Source organism: Loxodonta africana, chromosome 1 (genome assembly GCF_030014295.1).
Source record: "Loxodonta africana isolate mLoxAfr1 chromosome 1, mLoxAfr1.hap2, whole genome shotgun sequence".
NCBI lineage: Eukaryota > Metazoa > Chordata > Mammalia > Proboscidea > Elephantidae > Loxodonta > Loxodonta africana.
Genome location: NC_087342.1, coordinates 131,701,179 through 131,726,184, shown reverse-complemented (window position 1 = coordinate 131,726,184; position 25,006 = coordinate 131,701,179). Strand labels below are relative to the sequence as shown.

General features: G+C 38.3%; 1 protein-coding gene across 1 annotated transcript in view; it reads left to right on the top strand.

Annotated features, from left to right (window-relative positions):
* Window positions 1–25,006, top strand: part of COL9A1 (collagen type IX alpha 1 chain) — a 93,002-nt gene that overhangs the window by 57,588 nt on the left and 10,408 nt on the right. The window contains 8 exon segments of the mRNA XM_003404122.4: window positions 8,938–8,991; window positions 9,601–9,672; window positions 10,161–10,196; window positions 10,881–10,925; window positions 12,343–12,375; window positions 16,893–17,039; window positions 17,264–17,318; window positions 18,965–19,153. Coding sequence (XP_003404170.2) covers window positions 8,938–8,991; window positions 9,601–9,672; window positions 10,161–10,196; window positions 10,881–10,925; window positions 12,343–12,375; window positions 16,893–17,039; window positions 17,264–17,318; window positions 18,965–19,153 — 631 coding nt within the window.

Here is a 25,006-nt window from a genome sequence, read left to right as displayed (position 1 = left end):
TTTGTGTGCCTTCTGATGTTTGAGCGTAGTCCAGGTGAGACAATGAAATGGGAGTGCTACTTGGATATACAATAGATGTCTTCTTTTCAGAAAATGGAAACAAAAATGAAGCATTTCAAAAAAGCATGACTCTTTCTGTCCCTATCTTATACTAAAGGAAATACTTCAGTGCAATTTTTTAAAAAAGACAAATAACTTTATTGAGATATAATTCACATAGCATACAATTCACCCATTTAAAGTGTATAATTCACTGATTTGTAGTATATTTACAGAGTAGTGCAACCATCACCACAATCAATTTTAGAGCATTTTCATCACTTCAAAAAGAAACCCTGTACCCATTTGTAGTCATTTCCCATTTTGCCCCAACACCCTAGACAACCATTAATCCACTTTCTCTATGTTGTTGTTGTTGTTACGTGCCCTCAGTTCCGACTCACAGTGACCCTGTGCACAACAGAATGCAACACTGCCTGGTCCTGCACCATTCTTACAATTGTTGCTATGCTTGAGCCCATTGTTGCAGCCACTGTGTCAATCCATCTCATTGAGGGTCTTCCTCTTTTCCACTGACCCTGTACTTTACCAAGTATGATGTCCTTCTCTGGGGACTGACCTGCCTGACAACATGTCCAAAGTGTGTAAGATGCAGTCTTGCCATCCTTGCTTCTAAGGAGCATTCTGGTTGTACTTCTTCCAAGACAGATTTGTTCGTTCTTTTGGCAGTCCATAGTATAGTCAATATTCTTCACGAACATCACAATTCAAAGGTGTCAATTCTTCTCTGGTCTTTCTTATTCATTGTCTAGCTTTCATATACTTTTGGTATCATTGCAAATACCATGGCTTGGGTCAGGTGCATCTTAGTCTTCAAGGTGACATCTTTGCTTTTGAACACTTTAAAGAGGTCCTTTGCAGCAGATTTGCCCAATGCAATGTGTCTTTTGATTTCTTGACTACCGCTTCCATGGCTGTTGATTGTGGATCCAAGTAAAATGAAATCCTTGACAACTTCAATCATTTCTCCATTTATCATGATGTTGCTTATTGGTCCAGTTGTGAGGATTTTTGTTTTCTCTATGTTGAGGCGTAATCCATACTGAAGTCTGTGGTCTCTATAGATTTACCTATTCTGGAAATTTCATACAAATGGAATAATATTACATATCTATATTTGCGTGTGTTTGTGTGTGTGTGGCTGGCTTCTTTGACTCAGTTTAATGTTTTCAAGGTTCGTCCATATTGTAGCATGTATCAGCCCTTTATTCTTTCTTATTGCTAAACAATATTGCATTGTATGGATGTGCCACATTTTATTTATCCATTCATCAGTTGATGGCTATTTGGGCTGTTTGCAATTTTTAGCTATTATGAGTATGCTACTATGAACATTTTTGTGTAATTTTTTACATGGACATATGTTTTAATTTATCTTGGGTACATATCTAGGAGAGAATTGATGGGTTATATGGTAACTATTTCTTTTGAAGAACTGCCATATTGTTTTCTCTTAGTGAGTCTGTAAACTTGTCTGTTTTACGGTGGATAGCAATGTATATTTTCTCACTAGATATAGTTCAGCCCTTAGAGAGAAACTCCTTCATAATGATTAGAAAACTAAACACATTATGCACTTAAATTTGACTTTATAATATTTTTCTCTGGCCTTCAGTTTAGATTCTTATTTTCAAAGTCTGATGGGTAACAAAAAAACTCTACGTGAGAACACAGAAACATTTCCAACTGTAAATACGTCTTCTTGAATGTTTTTTTGAGCATGTTGAGTGAAGATTTTCATGGTTGGGCAATGTGAAATATCCTCCATGTCTTGTGGCATGAGAGTGGAGTTTTTCCACTTCTCACAAATATTTGTCAACTGACCTCTATCGGGTAGTTTCCTGAAGTGTCTCTGCAGCCAGAGACACTAGCTCCCACTCCTCATTATGCTCCATGCTCACTCATTTCTCATTTATTTTTTCCTTCTCTTTTGCTGAAGCCTATGTGTTTCTAATTAAAATATTTTCCTTAAACTGACTGTCAAAGCAATAAGGCTTAGATCACATTTATGAAACAATAAAGATACTTTATAACTGGTCCAGAAAGATCTAGTAGTGAGGGAGAGGGTCATGGAAACTTTGGAGATGTTTACTATTATGTCTGCTATTAATTGTATAGAGCAGGAAACTCTGTATAGTTGAAGGCACATTGACTAAGAACCCACTGTGTCCTAGGATCATTCACTGAGCACAAAAAGTGACACAAGGTAGAGTGGGCTTGTCCCACCTAAGTGCCATGGGGTATGTAAAACAATGAGCTAGAGACAGAACTGCAGGAGAGGGGTGAATTAATTCTCTCATGTGAGCAGAGGCAGATCAGAGGGCGTTATGCTCATGCAGAGTTTGGAGTCTGAATTAGGTTTTAAGTTTTGAATTTCTGTTAGCATCCAAATTCTTACCATTCTTCCTGTCCTATCTCCAGTGGGACTTGTTGATCCTACCTCCTCCTTTTCAAGGGCTCTTAAATTTTAACTCTTATAATCCACTCCCACTTCTACTACCCTGGCTCAGGTCATTACAGAATGCTTGGGTCGTTGCAGTTTCTCCTGATTTGCTTTTCCAGCTGCACTCTTTCCTTCCTCTACCAGCTTCTCCAATAGGGTACCCAGCTATTGGCTAGGATAGTTATTTGTTCTCTAGGACTCTTGTACTTTGCAGGGCATCTAGCATCCATGGCCTCACCCATGGAATACAAGTGGTATTCCTACAATCATTATGACAAACAAAAATGCCAAACACAATTCCAAAATCCCTGGGGGAATGGCAGTGCCCCCAGTTTGTACACACACTATCACATTGGTCTTTCCAAAGTACAACTTCCATTTTTCCACTATCACTTCTCTTTTCCACTTAAACATCTTCAATGGCTCTCTACTGATGATAAGAAAAAGTCCAAAATCTGATGCTATCTGTTAACATTCCTAGTTCTACCTCCCATTTCTGCCTCACCCAGATCCTGTGTTCAATTCAAGCTGGACTCCTTGCTGATTCCAAGCCTTTCTGCTTTATTTATGTCAGACCCAGAATTTGGAAGGCTGGGTCTCTTCTCCATTTCTCTGAGGTAGCATTCCATGTGCCCTCTTAGATGTAATGGAAATGTTACTCTTCCATGAAAAGTAACTGATTATGCTCTATTCAGTGATCTCTCCATATTCTAAAACCCATAACCCTCAATTCCTTTGTGCCCCATCCTGTGTCTCTGTCATCATCTCAAGGAAGGCAGAGACTCACCTTTGTGTTCCCTGTACCTCGCTATGCCCTCCCTGGGGCCAGTCATAAAGTAGATGCTCAATAAATATTTCTTGAAGTGAATTGAACTGGAGGTATAATAAATCTTGCTGAGTTGTCTTCATTGGTAATAAGTGAATTCTCACCTACTATAAATTTTTCAGAAAACTGTTATGATAGGTTATAAATATTATAGTTCTGGAACAGAGTTTTAACACTGAATCTACTCTCTGAAAGATACATTGGTTCTTTCATTTTACATCATTAAATTCAGTTTTGTACATAAGTTCACACACTCTCAACTATTCCCCACAAGTTTGATCAGTTCTTCCTGCAAATCTCAAAATTGAGAAGCCTGGTAGAAGAAATGAGAGTATATTTTTAATGTGTCCTAATAGTCAATTAGGGCTAATTGGAACATGTTTTTGAAATTAAATGGGATTCTTCCCTTCTCTAAAGTTTCATCAACTTTTGTCAATACCACAGCAAAGAATATTGGCGTTTTTAATATCTCCAGTGATTTCATGTGAGCACATATCTTTACCACTTGGGTCATGCTTCTGGCTTTCTCCATTCACACTCCACTTGGTTTAAACCTAAGCCTGAGTGGCTCCTGTTCCAGGACAGACAAGGTGGCCCTGGCCTTTGCAGTGGCTCCTGCCTGTTGCCCTCTTCCTGGCTTCTCAGAGTTCCCCAGGGCTTTCACTGAGTGGGTTGTGTTTGCTCTGCTCTCACGATATTGGCAGGGTGATTGCCATACAGATCTACCTCCGGTTTTCTGAAGATTATATGCTCCTGAGAGTACAGAAGCCTGTCTTATTTTTCTTGTAGACCCCCACCCCCACCCCATCACCAGTAGCCTCAACACAGAGGTCCGTTTATGGTGTGTTGTTGAATGATCTAAGCTGCACCCCCTCCCTACCTCCCCTGGGCCCTGGAATGTTACCCTCTTAAAGAATTTGTTAAGCAGCTGTGATGGTTGTAGTTTAGACAGATTTTTACAGGCTTTTGTGTATGAGGGAATATTTAAACTTATGCTAGAGAGAATACAAACCATATAATGCTGTAAAATTGATTTTTAAATATATTTGTGACAAATCTAAAGGTTACCATTAGAGTGGGACTAATGTAATCTTCCAATGTTAATATGAAAATGGATTTGTAAAAAACAATCTGTAGAAATCAGTATTGCTTTCCTGGGTTAACTGGCATCTTTCTTGCCAGAAAGAGGTATTAATACTTTTTTTTTTTTTTTATACTAAGTATTTAAAAAAAAAAAAAATCAAACCTGTTGCCGTCTAGTTGATTCCAACTCATAGTGACCCCATAGGACAGAATAGAGCCTCCCCACAGAGTTTCCGAGAAGCAGCTGGTGGATTTGAACTGCTGACCTTTTGGTTAGCAGCCAAGTGAAAATAATTCCCCACTTCTAACTTGGCAAGGTACTAAGGATAATGTTTATTCTTCAGCTAGTTAGCATTTTGGGTAATCATGCAAATATAATAGTCATTGCATTCTAGAGCGCAATGGAATAAAACCCATTTTTCTTTTTTGTAAGATAATTTTGGCAATACAAGTATAATTAAATTTCTCATATTTTTGTGATCTTTTTAAAGTCTAATAGTTCCATTTTAAAAGAGAAACTTCCAAATTGAATTATTTTCCTGGATGTATTTATGGTAGGAGCTGGTGGTGCAGTGGTTAAAGTGCTTGGCTGCTAACCAAAAGTTTGGCGGTTCAAATCCACCAGCTGATCCATGGGAGAAAGATGTGGCAGTCTGCTTCTGTAAAGATTTACAGCCTTGGAAACCCTATGGGACATTTCCACTCTGTCCTGTAGGGCTGTTCTGAGTCAGAATTGACTCGGCAGTGGGTTTGGTTATTTTGGTTTGGTATTTATCAAAATAATTTTTACAAAGTAGTGAACGTTTTATAAAGTGTTTTTATAAGAGGGTGCTTGCTTGGTAATAAATGGTACTGACAGAAACTAGAGAAATGAAGACAACAGACCTGTTTTCCCCTAAGTACAACATGTAGTTCTAAGGAGATCTGGGGATTTGAAAGACAAAGAAACATTTAATTCAAAAAACAAACAAACAAAAAAACACCAACCCATAATTTTGACTGATTTCTTTAGTAATTTCCTTGGATTAAAACAATAGCTAACGCTTCCATAGGAAACCCTGGCATAGTGGTTAAGTCCTATGGCTGCTAAACAAGAGGTCAGCAGTTCAAATCTGCCAGGCACTCCTTGGAAACTCTATGGGGCAGTTCTACCCTGTCCTATAGGGTCACTGTGAGTTGGAATCGACTCAATGGCAGTGGTTTTGGTTTTGGTTTTAGAACACTTCCATAGTGCTTACTGTGAGCAGCAACCGTTCTAAGTGCTTTTTATATCTTAATTTATTCATTCTCACAAAAATCATTCAAATTACATTTTATAGATAAGAAAGCCAAGGCACAGATAAGTTAAATTGCTTGCCTGGAGTTATCAGCTGGTGCATGGCAGAGCTGGACTTCAGACCTGGCAGTGGGGGTCCAGCGTTCACATTCAGCTCCACCCTCTTAAGCCTCGACAGCTCACGTCGTGGCTCAGGAGGATGCCTTAAATTTGAAGCTAGGTTGCCAAATTCTGATGATACAAGATATATTTAGCAAATTTTAAAATTGTAGTATTTATGGAATTTTCATGGTGAGTATTTCACATAAGTCTAAGTAAATCACAGCTTATTTTATATAGTGGTTCTTAAACGTCAATAAATGCCTGGACCTTACCCCAGATCTACAGTCAGAATCTGGAGGCCGAGGGTGGGTATAGTAATGACAGGGAAGGGGGAGATGGGGTGGCAAGAGACATCAGTGAAATATTTTTCCAAAAAGCTCCTCAGGGGATTCTGATGCACAGTGGGAGCTGAGAATCACTGGTACAAGGTCTGCATCTTTTTATAAAGCCTAGATTGGCTCCTTACATAGGGATGAATTGGCAGAGTATCTGAACATGTTGGAGATATACATGGTAACACAAAGTGGAAAACAGAACCTTGTATTATAGTCTCACATTTTTAATGGTGGGATTTCATGTTTATTCAGGTTCTTAAAATGTCCTTTTTACAAATCAGAATTCTTGTTGTAGTGGGGTTTGTAAATAGTAGGCAGGATGGCCATTTCCCTACCAGCCTGCCCTGCCCACATCTGAGAATATGGTTATCACCCCAACTGTTGAAGCATAAGGGATTTATCATTTATTTAGTGATTCTTCCCGCACACTTGTGTTTACCAGTGTCATAGTTAATTATTCCCTGAAGACTGTGTTTAGTTTAATATATACTTGTAGGATTACTATTTATAGCCTGGTTACTCATGTTAATCTTTTTATTAGCTTATTGGGTAAAATTCTAGAGCTTAGAGAAAGAGTACGTATGTTTTTAGAATATACAGATGTCACAAGAATGGCCATCAGAAAATCTTGCCCTAACAGTTTGTTAATAGCTGTTTGGTCACTGTTGTCAGAATGAACATTACCGTTTTTTCACAGAGAGGTGATTTCTTTAGAAATACTTAAGCTTAGAATGGCCAAGGATTTAAAGGATAGAAGTGAAATAAAAATGATGGACCACATGCTCTCTACTTGTGCAGTAACAGAGGAGTCAACGTGCATAATTTCATCAACCTTTCCCTGCGTCCTGTATGTGCTGACTTTCATGGGTGCACAAGGTCAGCATGGCAGGCTGTCTGCACTGGAGCCCTGAGCCATTTATACGTATGACCAAGGGTCTGCCAGTGGATGAAAAATACATATGAACTGAATATTAAGAGCTTTTGAAAGGCAGAGAAAATACGATTTCAGCAGAAAAAAAAAATCTTTGTCTTTGACTGGGAAGATAAGTAATGTCCTCCAAAATTAGATGAAAGGCTATACAACCCTTTATTTTAATTTAGACCTTTGGTTTGTAGAAGGAAAAAAATACATTCATCATCTTTATTTTGAATGAGATGGCACTGAGGCTGACTTACTTAGAAATAAGTATCCAGAGGTTGTGTCAAGAACAGAGCTTTCACCTTCTAATATTAATTTCCCCCACCCCACCCCAATGACTATTATTTCCCACCAGTGACTAGTAATTACTCTGTGAATGAAAGTCATGCTAGCCCAGTAACATTTCGGATCTCAATCATGATGCAATTCAGAAATTATTTGAAAATGTCAGCAGAGCAAATATACTGAAGAAAATCTGACTTGAACTTTGAAGTGCTGGGTCAAATGAATGAGGTGGAACCAATCTTTATATTTGTAGATCTACATTTATATTTATAGATGGAAGTCGGACTGTATCACAGTGGCTGCTTACATGCTTCCAATTCCCATCCTCACAGAGCTTCTAAGTTGCTTCCTTAGTCGTTCTCATCAGGGTTAAGGACCAATGTATTGCCCCAAACTCATGTATTGGACTGGTTGTTTTTATAAAAATTTTTGAAAGATATTTAAGAGCATTTAGTTCTAACCCCTTAAGTCATATGAGGTAACTACCGCAAAATTATAGCTCATAGCTAGAGATTATTGCAATTTGGCAAACGTTTGCGAATTCTTAGAGAAACTGAATATCAGAATGTTTGTGGATCTTGACATCTTGCGTGACTAAAAGATGAATGAATAGTAGATGGGTCAGAACCTAGTAATGGTATCAGAAGTGGTTGTAAATATTAAGCATTAATATGGAGTTGTCATTTTAAAGAAGAACTAAATCAAAGGACTCCTTTCATTTTTAATATACACCTTTCAGGGAATGAGATTATTTATCCAATAACCTCACTGTTCAGCTTACTTGAACAGGCTTAGGAAATAAAACAAGCTTTTATTAGACTGCATATACTGGTATAAAGTTCTTGGTGAAAGAAGGCAAAGAGTTGGTATGTCTTCTTTTCTCAAAGGGCTTAGAGTCTCAAATAAGAAATTGAAGTTGTCTCAAAAATAAAATTAGAGTGTTTCTTTTGGTATCATTATAAATTGCAATTTCCAAAGTTTATATAATCTTTTAAGAAATTTTTAGAACAAGAATGAGTACAAAGAATTTTATTTCAGAAAATTTATACATGCCTATCATCTGTATCTTTTTATTGAATTTGCAATAGTAATTTAAAGGCAAACATCTCTGTCCTGTGTCTCTTTTTTTCACTTGTGATGTTCAAGATCATTTGCCATATGTTGCTTTAAAACGATGTGCTATAGAACTCAAAGTTTACACCATGTCGAGGGTATTGTGTGGAATTCAAACTTAGTATAGCAGTACCACAAGAAAACAGTCTAGAGAGTAAAATATGTGCACAAATAACTGTAAGGTAAGCTAGAATGTGATTTAGATGTTGAAAATTACTAATTGCCCTTTCATATACAGGTATCAGATATTATTTCTGTCTAACAGTGTGTTATCACAATAAGTGGCATGAAAACTTTTACTGAAAGATGAACAGAGAGGATGCTGTTGGCATTTTATATAATGGTCTCTGCCTCAGTCAAGGGATGGGGAGAATACTTTGACGACTTTTGTTTTTAAACAAAAACCTAAGTACAATGTTATTTTATTTACATAACAATTAAGCACTTGTATTTTGACAAAACATCCAGTTGACAATCGTGTTTGTGTTTTTAAAGGGCAGTAGAGGAGTAATAGGACCAGCAGGACCCCCGGGCATACCAGGTAAACTGGTAAGTAGTGTTTCTAATCTCTAGCAATTTATTTGTTCTCCACAAATTAATATTACATTTTTTTTTAAATAAGCAAGGGGAGGGAAACAATTTAGAAAGGGTAATTTAATAGCTTCCTATTGTTAGGCAAATGTGTGAAAATGTAAATGTGGAATTTAAAATTATACCTAGAATACCCTCAGAGGGTATTATAATCAGAGTGGTTTGTAGCACACATTTTAAAACTGGGAGGAACATGAAGAGCTACATTTGGCCTCTGGTTGTTCTTGGAATGGAAGAGAACTGTGTGTGAATGCCACCTTTGATGACTTGTGCAGCACTTGTTTACACAGAAAGAAAAGCAATACCATGGCAGGGGCTTGACTGAAGGAGCCCACTGTCCAGGGAATGCAAACCAGGGAGGAGGACCTCAGAGATGGAATGCATGTGGTGACTGGGCCCTCTTCTCCTGAGAAAGTGGGAGGGAGGCAAATTAGAGGAGCAGGGTTAAACCAACCACGTCACTTTTATTTTTGACAGGAGTCAACATGCCCAAGGTTTTGTCTTGGCTTGTGTGCATTCAGTACTGCAGTGGCAGTGAGTCTGGGGACTTTGTGTTTGTTTTCTCAGGGTTCTCCTGGTAGCCCTGGCCTCCCTGGCTTTCCTGGCCCCCCTGGACTTCCTGGAATGATAGGTGACAGGGTAAGATATCAAGCACTCCAAAAGTTCCTTATTTGGAAGGGCAATTTCTACAATGTTAGAGATCAAACTTGTTTTTGGCCCAATGGAGAATTTTCTAGAATTCATCATAGACTTAGGTTAAAAAAAAAAAAAAAGGATTTTAAATTACTGAGAGTTGAAATTAAGAAGCAAAAAAAAAAAAACTATTATTATTAATATAACAATTTATCAGAAGGAAAAAAGTAACTAACTTTACATCCCTACTCATCAGATACTAAGTGGTTGTGATCAGAGAATGCCTGGAGTTGTCAGAGATTCTTGGACAATTGTCTGAGCTTCTCCAGGTCTTACCTAATTCTTGTTAGGTGATGAGCAGCGAAGCCCTTTCCCGTCACATTCATACTTGTGTTTTTCTACCTGCCCAATAAGAATTGGTTCATTTCAAATTATGTGGTATATTATCCTTAAAAAGCTCAAAATATTGAAAAATTATATTTTATTCTTTCCAGGGTTTAGCTGGTGAACCTGGTCCAAAGGGTGAACAGGTAAGTACCACTAGTTGACTAGTATGAAATACAGTGTTTAATATGTACTGCTTCACACACAGGGGTGGCTGACTGGCTGGTTTGTGTGTGTGGTTAAAAAGAAGGGGGCTAACAGTTTTTCTCTCCCTGCTTCAATAGTGAGTGAACCCTAGTATGTAGTTTGTCCTGTAGCCTTATCTGTCTATCTAGCTCATGACGGCTTGGCCTCCAGGGTACATACTGCCCTTCCTTTGAAAAGAGCAGCCCTGTCTCTCTGGCTCACCAAATTTGTTTACCCAAAGCTGATGGCCTTCCATAGCCACACTGTAATATTTTCAGTTTTTTTTTTTAAATCAAGACCTTAGCAAGTAAACTATGCAGACTGGATTAGTCCCAGTCCTTTTCCTGGGCTCTATTTTCTACTGTAAGAGCCCTCTTTCAAGGGTTACCTACTTTATAAAATTGCTGGTTATGGTAATTCATTCTTAACTTGAGCTGAAACTCAATCTTACCTTTTGGCTTCTCTCTAAGCTATTTTCTGATTTGGATTGGCCGCCAGATCCAAAAGCCATTGAGAGCATTTTGTATTTCTGCACCATCCCAGGAGCACTGTGGGCACATATAAACGCTTATTGGTGTTGACTAGTTAAAACTGACCCAAAGGGCTAAGAATTAAAAAATGTGACATTTTATCTAAAATTTTAGGGTGCCTCTGGTGAAGAAGGTGAAGCAGGAGGAAGGGGTGAACTTGTAAGACATTTTATTTTCTGATTTATGATGGAGGCTTATTGATCTTGAACTGTATTGGAAACATTTTTTTCTTGTTTCTGACACTAAATGTTATTGTTGTTGCCTTCTTAATGGGCTAAGGTGTTTCCTGAGTAAGCTAACAAGATTCCCCAAGATTGCAGCCCAGATCAATTCAAGCAGAGGGGAAATACCCAAAGTACAAAATTCACCTATGGATCTGGCCTTAAACTTTTTTGGGGAAAAAAGTTCCCTTATAGATGGTGAGGTTTCCATCTATAAGGGAATATTTTTTTCCCCAGAAGTTCAAGGTGATTCTTACCTGACCACAGGAAGTATATAAATAGTTCCTATCTGGAAAACAAAATTGAAGTTTTATTATAGTTAGAAAGCTGTGGATTGCAAATCTGCCAGAGGGCATTCTCTCTAGTCTAAACACCCCCCCACCCCCGCCCAAGAAGTGACCTCCATTTCCAGGGGATGCCTCTGCTAAATCTTTGGGAAGGCAATAAGAAGGAGAACAAGTTATCTTTATTGCTAGAACTGCACGGTCTACTGGCTCATTTTTATAGTTTTGACATGATCTAACACAACCTACTATGGAAACTTATGTTTTGGTCCTTTGGGGTAGGGACAGTAGATTTCTCATAAAATGAGCGGTGGAGAGATTTTAGTGTAGGAAAAAAAACTATGGAAATGCTGTTTTATTCAGATTTTCAGGATTGAGAGTTAGACGAAATATAAGATCTGAATTAGGTCAAGCTTTTTTCCCAACTATTAAGTACATTTGAAAAAGGATCATTTCAATTTTATTTCCTATTGAAGTTATTCATCTCACGGGCTAGAATAATGTTTTAAATCATTTTGTTTTGTAGCGGAGATTAACTGATGTGCTAAAACTTCAGCTGACTTCATATCTAGAATTAGTGGTGGAAAATTCTCAAGATTATTTTTTTCTTTTAAGCATAAAAGCTTGCATGTGTGGTTTGATAGACTTTTTGGATGAATTTTAAAACATTGCTTGAGTTTCAAAAATGAAGACATCAAGTTTTAAATATTTATTATGTTTTATAGCAGAATACTATTTTAATATCTTTTCACTTAAACACAGTTTATTTTAATTCTCCATGCCCAGCATTTGAGATCTGGATGGAGCCTTGGAGAGCTCTGACTCCACCCTGTTACTTGACAGAAACGTTGGCCAAAGGCTGGGAGGTCACAGAGCTCACCCGCTCGAAAAGCTAGCAGAACTAGGACTAGAATCCAAAATTTGAGTCTAGCCTTTTTCTGCAGTTCCAGGATTAATCTGTTAATGATTTTCTTTAGATTTCGAGAAGTACAATAAGTTTCTTAATGTTTTCAGGAAGCTGTACCAAATGTGAATACACTGTTATAATTTAATTTTGTTTTATTGTCTTAGGGAGATATAGGCTTACCTGGCCCAAAGGGATCTGTAAGTATAATGAACAGTAATGGTATATATGTAAACAACCTATCAATAAAGCTGTAAAAACACAGTGCTCTGCTTTATGAAACTATTCTATAAAATTTAATTCTTAAAGAACCTACTTTCAAGGAAATGAAGTTCTAAATTTATTCTTTAAGTACAGGTTAATCCAATAGACAAAAATCTACAGCTGTGTAAATGGATCTACCTTTTGAACCAACCACTGTAAAGGAAATTTTTTTTCACATTATAAATGGCTCAATGAGTATTACACGGTAATATCCTAATTTCATCCCCAAATGGGTCATTTTTAAAGATTTGAGTTGTGCTCTGTGTTGATGAGAGTATAATTGAATTTCCTTGGCAGTTATATTGTTGCAAAATATTTCAGTAATTTTCTTAATCCCCTGTGTGTTTTAGTTGGGGAAGTAAGATACAAGCATTATGCATAAGAAAATATAATAGAAAATTATTAGAGTTGGAAAATGGTTCTCTTGTTCAGTTCATCATATTACTGAATTGAACCGATGTCCTTAGAGATTAGATTTATTCCAAATTATAGAATGAATTAGTAGCAAAACAGGGATGATTTGCTAATTTGAAAGGAATATATATCTAGTAAAATAAGAAATTTAAGATGGCATAAGGATAAAAGATGAAGCTCATGCTTCAATCTCAAGTGCCACCATCACCAACTTCTAGGTAACTGACAAGTCCTTCCTATTTCTGGAATCTCCCTCTCTCCTCTCTGTCCCTGTCCAAACAATTATCCTCATAGCAGCAATGTAATCCAGATAAAAAAGTAAAACCCACTATCACTCCTTTGCTTAAAACCCTCTAAGAACAATGTTTTATAGAATAAAATCAGACTCTTCCTAGCAAGGTATATAACAAGGCCTTCTGTGGAGTGGTTTCTGCTGTGCCCACCTCATCTCCTACAGATCTAGAACTTCATCTGTTCTGCACTTCTTGTTGCTCCTTTTTACGTGCCAGGCTGTTTTAACACCACATGCTGCTCTCCTAGCCTGCACTACAATTCCTCTTTCCTTAGGATAGCTACTCCCTACTTGGCATTTCGTGTCCCTGGGTGGTGCAACTGGTTAAGAGCTTGGCTGATAACCAAACGGTTGATGGTTCAAGTATACCCAGAGGCACCTCAGAAGAAAGACTTGGTGATCTATTTCCAAAAAAAAAATCAGCCATTGAAAACCCCAGTGCTACTCCGAAATGCATGGAGTCACCATGAGCTGGAATCGACTTAATGGCAACTGGTTACCCCTTAGCGTTCAAATCCATCCTCAGCCCTACTTTCTCTAGGAGGATCATCCCCTGGACTTGGTTTTGTGCCCTTCCCTGGGCTCTTTACATGCCACTGAGATGGAAGTTATTACATTGTATTAACTTATCTGCTTACACACTGCTTCAAAAAATCCTGTGACTCTCAAGTTTCAAGTAACATCTTTATGCTTGAACACCTTTGACAGAAATGATTTAAGATGGAGAAAAACGTGAAGAGTACACCTTGATAGGTTTTTGTAATAGAAATACTTAACCATCTAGAAATACTAATATTCGAGGATAAGAATTCAAGCTGTACACTGTTTACAATAGCAAAAAGATGGAAACAACCTAGGTGCCCATCAATGGACGAATGGATAAATAGATTATGGTATATTCACACAGTGGAATAGTATGCAATGATAAAGAACAATGATGAATCTGTGAAATATCTCTTAACATGGAGGAATCTGGAAGGCACTATGCTGAGTGAAATTAGACAGTTGCAAAAGGACAAATATTGTATGAGCCCATTATTATAAGAACTCAAGAAAAGGTTTAAACACAGAAGAAAACATTATTTGATAGTTATGAGGGTGGGGAGGGAGAGACAGAGGAATTCACTAGACAGTAGACAAGAATTACCTTAGGTGAAGTGAAGGACAACACACAATACAGGGGAAGTCAGCATAACTGGAGTAAATCAAAAGCCAAGACGTTTCCTGAACACAACCAAATACTTCAACGGACAGAGTAGCAGGGGCACGGGTCTGGGGACCATGGTTTCAGGGGACATCTAGGTCAACTGGTATAACAAAGTTTATTAAGAAAATGCTCTGTATCCCACTTTGGCGAGTGGTGTCTGGGGTCTTAAAAACAAGCGAGTGGCCATCTAAGATGCATCAATTGGTCCCAACCCACATGGAGCAAAGGAGGATGAAGACCATCAAAGACACAAGGAAAATATGAGCCCAAGAGAAAGAAAGGGCCACATAAAACAGAGACTCCATCAGCCTGAGACCAGAAAAACTAAATGGTGCCTGGCTACCACCAATGACTGCCCTGACAGAAACGCAACGGAGAGTCCTTGACAGAGCAGGAGAAAAGTGGGGTGCAGAACTCAAATTCTAATAAAAAGACCAGACTTAATGGTCTGACTGAGATTTGAGGAACCCTGGAAGACATGGCCCCGGACTCTCTGTTAGCCCAGAACTGAAGCCAACTCTTCCAAGATTAGAGGGGACTATAAGACATAAAATGATACTTGTGACAAGAGTGCTTCTTAGGTTAAACAGATACGTGAGACTAAATGGGCAGCTCCTAAATGGGCGAGATGAGAAGGCAGAAAGGGACAGGAGCTGTTTGAATGGATGTGGGAAATCCGGGGTGGAAAGGAGTGTGCTGTCACATTATAGGCAGAACAACTAGGGTCACATAACAATGTGTATATAAATATTTGTATGAGAAACTAACTTGAGCTGTAAACTTTCACTTAAAGCACAATAAAACAAATAAATAAAAAAAAAATTCAAGCTATAAAAAAGTAAATGGACAATAAAAAAAAAATTTTTTTTTTTTTTTTCCAAATTCAGATATAATCCCAGGAATCGGCTTTGGATTCATTATCTCCCTTCCTCTCCCTGTCTTACTTAAAACTACCCAGGGGATCCTGATGATGAAATGAAGTGTACTGTCCAGGAATCAGGGAGAATAGCTACCAACGAAGACTTTCACGTTCCTCATTGATAAGGACGTAGACAAACTTGATAAATAAGAGACTTCTGTACGCCTTCTCCTTCAGTGTCCCATTCCTCAACTGAGGAATTCTTCCCCTTGTTGGCCTGTCAGCCCTTCACCAAAAATTTCCTGTCCCTGGTTCTAGGAATATTTCAGACATTGTCAGCAAGATCATCAAGATCACCCAGTCAAATTTGGTCTCCTCTGTTTTCTTCCTGTTGTTCAGTGCATTTCTGAATTCATTTTGGCTTCCTCTTTGGGTTGTTTTAGAAGTTGTTACAGTTTTGCACTCTAGGCACCTGAGAACTCTTCCACAGCATACCCTTATCTCTCTCTGTTGATGCTGCCTTCCAGGAAGTCTTTTAAGCCATCATTTCTCCAGAGAAGCAATTCTGGCAAGGTGTTTTTTTTTTTTTCTTCATAAATAGAGACTGGAAAAGTAAACACGCTTGCTGAGCTTTATTTAGATGTGTCCCTGAGTGAAAGCATTGCATCATCACCTTTCAGTTTAAAACATTTGAATGTTTGAAGGAGTTAGCTCTTCTTAGGTGAATGTTACATACGGAAAAGGAGACTGATTAAATTGTATTATGAACATTCATACCTTGAGCACTAGCATTCCTTTGCTGCCTCCTGTGCTTTTATCGTCTCATTCTTATTCTATAAACAACAGGACATTGTAACTACTTCTACCACAGATTCCACCAGAGGCAGTGGAACAAAGAGTGAATTAATTTAGTCTCTTTTAAAACAGTTATTGTAGATGAGGATTCTGTTAAATACTTTTAGTGGTCTGCTTTCAGTCCCCTCCCCCCCCCCATCTAAATTTTATTTACTTTTGTGCTAAGGAAACAGAGTGTTTATTTTTTAACATTATTGATATTTAGATTTTTAACTTACTTTTTTTTTTTTTATACCTAGTTGAATTGTGAACTTTTTTTTTTTTTGGCTCAGTATTTTAAATGCACCAACTTATTTTGTGTTCACATTTTATAATACCTGGATACATCTGGCATCTTCAAATTCTCCAAAGAATGTTATTAAGGCCAAATAACTTATTTTTTTGAAATATCTTTTTTTTTTTTTTTACTGCACTGGTCATATGCAAAGCAATATGTCTTATATAAACCTTTTTGTGGCCAGGAGAAGTTAAAAAGTCTTATTAAAAACTAGCTTGCTTTTAGGAAGTGACTTAAGATATGGAGAATGTTTTTGAAAAATGTATTATTCCAAGTAACATTTTGAAATAATAACTATACCCCCCCAAAAAAAGATGGGAAAAATTTTACTTGAACTGGAACTCAAAAAGATGAGTGAATTGTGTGTTTATGTGTTTCCCTTGCAACCATCTGAGAATCTGTAACCTCTGAAGGAACACCTCTCAGAAGGTGGGTAGAGTGTAGGAAACCCAATTTGAAATTTCACGGAAGTGCTTGTTATTAGCATAAAGCAGACAGACGTATTACTTATGTTTTGCCCTGGTTTTATAGCATGCCATTTTGTTCCAGGTGGGTAACCCCGGGGAGCCTGGGTTGAGAGGGCCTGAAGGAACTCGGGGACTTCCTGGAGAGGAAGGACCCAGAGGACCACCTGGACCCAGAGGCGTGCAGGGACAGCAAGGTGCCACCGGCTTGCCTGGCATCCAGGGCCCTCCGGTGAGTGGTGGGCAGTCCCTGTGGCTTCCCTTTGGAGATTCCATCTCACGGCACAGGAAGGAGGGGGCCGTGGAGCTAGACTACACATCCACCCCTCAGCAGCATGGGCAAGCTCTCCTGTAAATTCAGCCGCCTGGTGCCTTGCAGAGTCAGTCAATTTACCATTTAACAATGCCCTCTTTATGGTTCTGTGTATAAACTGCCTTTTCCTTTTTCTGTCCCAGGGTAGAGGACCGACAGATCAGCACATTAAGCAGGTTTGCATAAGAGTCATGCAAGGTAAATACATCACAGTGGTTTGACTTGCTGTGTGCTTCAAAGGGGGAGATTTTGAACATTTATGTCATTTCTGTTTTATCTAATATATTGCCATATATAATAGCTTCTTTCTTAAAGAAAAGATATTACTTTTCTGGGTTAACCTGGAGGTTTTGTTTAGGCCAGGAGGTTAATTTATAACAATTATAAACATATATATATATATTTTTTTTTCTTTTGCATGTCAGGTAGTTAATTTTTTTGGAACACAGGATTCTCAGATGTCTTTTTCTCTCTGAAGATCCAATCACTTAGTTTGTACCTAGCATTTACCTGGGCTCTGTGTAGGTTACATGAGAAATAAATGAGATTCTCTGCCAGTGAGAAGCATATGGACATTAGTGCCACTCATGAACCGCATGTGTGGAAAATCAATAACCATCATTTTCTAAAAATGGTGGTATATTTTCACATTTGTTAACGTTTACCTAAATGTGTCTGTAGCTGTGGTAATTGTGGCTTATCACATCTGTTTGGAATTGGTGTGGTTCTGAAACCACACAGAAAACGAAGATGTGCAAAAATACCCGATAATTGAGGAGATTCTGTAACATTGGGGCCCTCTCACAAACAATTTTCTTATTCTGGTTGTAACCAATTCTGTCATGAGAAATTCTATTAATTTCTTATGACAGTCTAGCAGGTCTGGTAAGTAGACTTGTGGAGTTTTCCAGAAACACCTCTCTATTTGAAAACCAATATAGATCTCGTTGCACGTGTTTTGTCTTGAAGGAATATTTTAATTTTAAACATTACATATTTAGAAAATTATGATTTATGCTATCTCTTAAATAAGACAAACATAGAATACTCACACTTAAGCAATTTTAAAATGTCATTAGAAATTTATCTCCAATTCATATTCTTCTTCATACCCTTAATCTTTAAAAAATATTACACTAGAAAATTTTCCCTAGAGATTTTCATGGGAAAATTCTCTTGTTCTCTGGTTTTAGTGGATGATTCTTAACCTGCTTAATGGTTTCTGAAAAGCTCACACAGTTATTAATTTTTAAGACAGACTGTGACAAGTCCCAAGAAACAGTCTATTTTTAAGGTTTGTTGCTATTCCAAGCATGAAAAAACTTTTGAAAGGAAGAATTTATAAGAAGCCATGGGTCCTCGGGATATTTCAGGTTACTTAATATCTCTGAAAACATGAGGATAGGTCTCAAGTGGTGTCTTAATACTAATTCTGGACAATGTCCTTGGCTTTTAGAAAGCTCTGGGCAGCCACTTCTACCTCTGTCAAGAAACTCATTTTTCTTTCCATCCTGGGTTTTTAGGATAACTAGCCAGGATTCAGGTGACACACACTTCCTTTCAGAATGTCCTTTACCCCAAAGCCCTCAGTTTAAGCTTTTCCCCCCTCTTTGTCTCAAAACAGCAGGACCAAATATATCTAGGAGAGCTGAATAAGTAGCATCGGTGAAGCTTCCTGGCAGAAAGCCCATGGGAAAATTATCCAACTTTATTCACTTCTCACTACCAATTTCGAAGCTCTGGTGACACATTTAGAAAAAAAGGCACCTGAAATACTTCTCTTTTCCACTGAAGCACTTTCATATGTCTGACTTTTCTGGGTTGTTTTGCTTGTTATTTTTTAGAGCATCTTGCTGAGATGGCTTCTAGTCTCAAACGTCCAGACTCAGGTGCCGCCGGCCTCCCTGGGTTGCCTGGGCCCCCAGGACCCCCTGGGCCCCCAGGAGAGAATGGTTTCCCAGGCCAGATAGGACTGCGTGGCCTCCCCGGCATTAAAGGTCCCCCTGGTGCTCTTGGTCTCAAGGGACCTAAAGGTAAGCCTTTTTGCCCATGTGGAACCAAGGAACACATCCTGCCCATTTTTCAGATTGTATAATCCATTTCCAAGCTCAAGGAATTCATATATCTTACTAAGGTCACGATCTCCTGATTTTTGGTATTGATTTTTCTCAATTACAGTGGGCCTCGATTATATTTCAAAATACACTCTATAGCATTTGGTAAAGAATCATTCTGCTATTTTTTAAACCCTGTGGTACAAATCATTAAGTGCTGGACTACCAGCTGAAAGGTTGGCAGTTTGAATCCACTCAGAGGCATCTTGGAAGACAGGCCTGGTGATCTGCTTCCAAAAGGCTACAGCCTTGAAAACCCTGTGGAGCAGTTTTACTCTGCACACACGGGGTCACCATGAATCCGAATTGACTTGACAGCAACTAACAACAACATCATTGTAGAGCTCTTCTAAGATGGCAGAAACCCTCAGAATGTTTGTATCTGTTACTTAAAATTGTTTAGAAGGGCGTAATAAAATCACGTCGTAAGTTTGGAGCTACTTCCCTCTCCTTTTAAAAAGTTGCATCGACTATTTAGTTTCAATGAAATTTTTTTCAGCTCTAAAGTATGACTGAACTTTATTCCTTTTTTTTTTTTTTAACATGTGAGAGAGTTTGTTTCTTCCCTTTTTATTTAAAGCAAGTTAAACCCTTGCTTCCAGTACTTTACAGAAAATAGGGTTGCGAGTGTGTTAGTACTCAGCAGGGCTGGCAGAGGACTGGTTGCCTTAGATGGTGTTTGCTAGATAAGGTAAGTATGTCAGCTCAGGTTGTGTGTGCCTGGATGATTTCTTTGGCATCAAAAACAAGACAGGGGCTTTCCTTTTTTTTTTTTTTTTTTACTGTGGTGCTCCAATTAGGGATAAATGTGTAAGCGGTCAGAGGACAAGCAAGCTGCCTTTTCAGATCTATAAATGAATTGCTGATGTAGTTGGCTAACTACACTCTCAGTTGGAACAATTTAGTTAATTACATTTGTCTTTTTTTGGCATGTGCAGAGCTGCCTGTTATAAAAAAAATGAGCCCTAATTGGGGCCTCTTGTAAGCCTGGCACACTTTCAAAGCCTTCAGGCGCTGGACAAAATCAGATACGGAGGGAGCCAGGAGTAGAGTTCATCTTAAAGGGAACTGAGCACTTTCTCTGAAGGAAGCGTATAGCTCTCCATCTTTGTTCTGTTTCCAGCTACTAGTTCAGGAGGTCACCTCTTAGGTACTTTCTCTGTGGTTAGCCCTGATTCACTCTGTAAGCCATATCTGAGGGTCTACTGTTGTGGGGGGATTGTTGACTCTGTTGACTCTGTTGTGCCAGAGCCCAGAAATGACTCCGTAGCCTTTCATGAGTTCAGTTTAGAGTAATACTTCTTAAAGAGTGGTCCCTGGAGCATCAGTATCACCAGGGAAATTGTTAGAAATGCAAATCTGGGGCCCACCTCAGGCTCACTGAATCAGAAACCCTGCACTGGGGTGGAACCCAGCTGTCTGCGCTTTAACAAGCCCTACAGGGGATTCTGATGCGGCTAAATGCACAGGCACAGAATATCACCATTTGCCTACTGAAAATAATAGACTGTTGAAGGCCCATACTGATCAAAGGGGCCTTGGTGGCCCAGTGGTTAAATGTTTGGCTGGTAACCAAAAGGTTGGCAGTTTGAATCCACCAGCTGCTGCTCCTTGGAAACCCTATAGGGCAGTTCTACTTCGTCCTCTGGGGTCACTATGAGTTGGAATCATCTCGACGGCAGCAGGGTTTTTTTTTTTTTTTTTTTTTGGTTTATACTAATCAAAATCCCATTTTCTTGGACCAAAACGAAGTCTCCATATTGGAGGCAAAGCTCAATTTTGAGTAAAAGAGTTTGGCCTTGGCTGCACATGGAATCACCTGGGTCCTATTCTTAGAGATTGTGATTTAATTGGTTTGCGCATCGGGATTTAAAAATATTACCCATGAGATTTAAATGTGCAGCCAAGGTTGAACTTGAGAACCACTGGAGACAAAGCTAAAGTGTTTGGGAAGTTTTCTGGGAAGCTCTTAGCAGCAGTGAATTGTGGCTAGGTTGGGCTGGGGTGGTCCAAGAAGAAAACCTAATTTTAAGGGAAGAAAAGTATATCTTTATATTTGGAATCTGGAAAATGTCTCTAGCATTAAGTTTATTCATCAAGTATAGCTTGGGCAACTGAGGGATTTCCTCCTAATTTTTCTTCAATATTAATGACATGTCTATAATCTAAAAGGGATATGTCCTTTTCTTTTTCAAAGGACTTTCTCTACCCATCCTCTTCCATCCCTTCCTTATCATTGGATTCATTTAAAGCAGCATCTTCTTTCAGTTTTACTTCTCAGAGCTGGGGGTGGAGACGGGGAGGGGGAATCTAATTTTCTTTTATCAAAACAACACTGTCACATATTTGGAAATGTATGATTCTGGGGTCACTAGACTTGACCTTTCTTGTCCCACCACACACAATTACAGTAGTATTTAGTAGAAAACATACAGTTTTCTGACTGTCCAAAAATTTACTGTTCAAATTTTCTCTAGGAATAAACACACCACCATTTTGAAGCTTAACATTTTCAGTCAACAGGAGAAGAGATGTATTTCGGTGTTGCCTGTCTTTCCATGCCTAGTAAAGAAGGGATGGTGTTAGTCCTGCTATACAAGATACTTTCAATCTCTTTCCAGAGAAATTGCTACAGAAATAATAAGTTTCACTGATACTTTTAACAGTTGAGGCTGTGTCTCCATCCTGTTTTCCTCCTAAACATTTTCAACAGGAGCCAGTAGAAATAAGCCTCAAATCACACTCAAAGCTTCAATCATACCTGTAAATTTTCTTTTGTTTTTTCACCAACATGTTTTACACAATACTGCATAAGCACTTTAGGGCTAGGGCCCCTGCCCGTATACATTTTACACATATACTCAAGTAGAAACATGAGCAACATCTTCAGATCGGCCTTATGTTCAATTTTCTTAGTATCACACTAGTCCTTAGTGCTATAAATATACTTTCAAATGTTCAAGGATTAATTTCAAGTCCGTCTGAGTAAGGCTGTATATTTTTAGATATTTTAGTGTGACTGAACCAGATGTGTCAACACACAAATGAAGGTTGGAGAAAATACATGTCAAAACTGTGACTAACACCCTTTTCAGATTAATCTGCTCCCATGGAGATGGAGCATCAACTATAGCTTGCAAATAAATGAAATAAATAGCAACTAGGGAGCAAGGAGCCCTGGTGGCAGCAATTATTAAGCACGCGACTGCTAACTGAAAGGTCAGTAGTTGGAGCCTGCCAGCTGCACCATGGGAGAAAAGACCTGGCGATCTGCTCCCATAAAGTTTATAGCCTAGGAAACTCTATGGGGCAGTTCTACTCTGTCCTATAGGCTCACTGGGAGTCAGAATCTAAGCAACAGCACACAAGAACAACAGGCAGCAAGAGAACTGCTTCAGCTTTAGCCGTTCTGTTCATAATGAGCTGTTTTTCTACTTGAACCGCATGTAAAGCTTATTTTACAAGCTCTTTATATGTATTTTTTGATGCAATAGGCTACCAAAGGTGGATCTTTAATTTCCTGAGCCGGTTTTCGTGCATCTCAAAAGGAGATGTGACCAGGGCTTGAAGAAGTACATTAACCCTGGCGATAAGCAGAACCAGGCTGCACGCACGGTTTGCTGTGCAACCACGGTTTGCACCTTGTGGCTCTGTCTTGGAGCTCATCTAAAATTTGCTTTTCTACGATTGCTTTTCTACGATCGATAACCAAAAGACAGCATCACAACGATCAAGACAGTGATCTTATTCCTTGCATGTAACACTTTAAAGGTGGTGTGATTTCACGCCAGAATGTATAAATAACTTCAGCTTTCACTATCAGTGTGAAAACTACATTTTAATTTATTATCTGCATCTTATATCTTCAGAAAATGTGGCACATTTAGAGATTCTCTTCACATTGCAAGCCTCCAGAATTAATAGCGATACGACATTTAAATTGCTAAGTTATCAAGACGGCTTAAGCTGTTAGTTTTTATAATAATAATTGTCATATCTTTAATACAGCAAAGCCATGTTGATGATGAGTATAAAATAACTAGCTTAAGTGAATACAAGTTAAATCTGTGCTTCATATCCTTATATGGCATTTATATAAATTTAACTTGTTTTGAAAGGTAGTTGATTCATCATAAAAACATTCACAAAAAGACATTCACAGCTAAAATCAAAGTATGGTGGCTATTTAAACTGTCAGTTCATAATTAGAGATTTTTGACTAGTTGACTAATGTGCAGATGGTTGTACACAGTCTTCCTGTTTTTGTTGTGCATGTGACTTTGTTTTTTATTTTTTTGTGACAACTTTTTTAATTGTGCTTTAAGTGAAAGTTTACAGTTCAAGTTAGTTTCTCACACAAATATTTATACACACATTATGTGACCCCAGTTGCTCTCCCTCTAACGCGACAGCACGCTTCTCCTTTCCACTCTGTATTTCCCGTGTCCTTTCAACCAGCTCCTGTCCCTTTCTGCCTTTTCATCTTGCCTCTGGACAGGAGCTGCCCATTTAGTCTCATCTACTTGAGCTAAAAAGCACTCTCTTCAGTAGTATCATTTTATGTCTTATAGTCCAGTCTAATCTTTGTCTGAAGAGTTGGCTTTGGGAATGGTTTCAGTTCTGGGCTAACAGACAGTCTGGGTGCCAGGTCTTCTGGGGTCCCTACAGTCTCAGTCAGACCATTAAGTTTGGTCTTTTTACTAGAATTTGAGTTCTGCACCCCACTTTTCTCCTGTTTTGTCAGGGACTCTCTGTTGTGTTCCCTGCTAGGGCAGTGAATATATTTTTTAAATTATAACAAATTCGACTCGATACTAAAAGAGGTTGGTCTGATAAAGATGTTTGGAAAAAAATGATTATGTACAGAGTTTGCTACAGGATGTTATTGCATCTTCTTTTTAATAGTGTAGTAGAATAATAATATACTCTTATAACAATGGGATAGTAGAGATGCCTCCTACTGGGGTCAGTAGAGGTCACTTAGGACCAGTTAACTAAGATACTGGGGGACTGTGTTAAAGAGGCTAAGATTCTGAGTTTGGTTTCTGTAGGGACCAAGATAATTTATGTAGCTTAGTTCTGTGGCTGCAGAATCCCCAGATTTAATCAGTTTTCTCCCAAATGTCTTACCAATGCTTATGGCTGGACACAATCCAAAGTACAGTCCCTATAAATAATGAGTCAGTAGTGAAATTTAGGCACTTGTGACAGCATACTTGAAATTTTTAAAATTCATTAATTTATTTTTGGTAATACTTAATTCACATTACTTAAAAATGTTTTAAAAGTATAAAAAGAAACTTAGTGAATAGTTCTCTTCTATCCCTGTCTCTCATCGACGTCATTTCCTTCCCCTTTCTCAATAGGTAAACACTATTGTTAGTTCCTTAAAAAAAAAAAAAATTTTTTTTTTTTTAGTTCCTTACATATTCTTAAACACCCCCCCCAAAAAAAAAAAAAAAAAAAAAAACCCAGTGCCCTTGAGTCGTACATATTCTTATGGGGATGATATTCAAGGATATATGAATATATATGAGTATACATTCTTTTCGAAATAATTCCTATTGTCCTTTAAGCAAGTGATCTGAACCTTACCTTTTTCACTTAACAATCTGGTTTGGAGATCTTTCCAAATCAGCACATAAGAAGCTGTCTTGTTCTGCTTTATAGCTGCAGAGGATTCCATTCTGTGGACGTACCATAATGTATTTAAGCAAAAATTAATGGACATTGAGGTTGTTGCCAATCTTTTGCTATTTTAGCAAGGCTGCA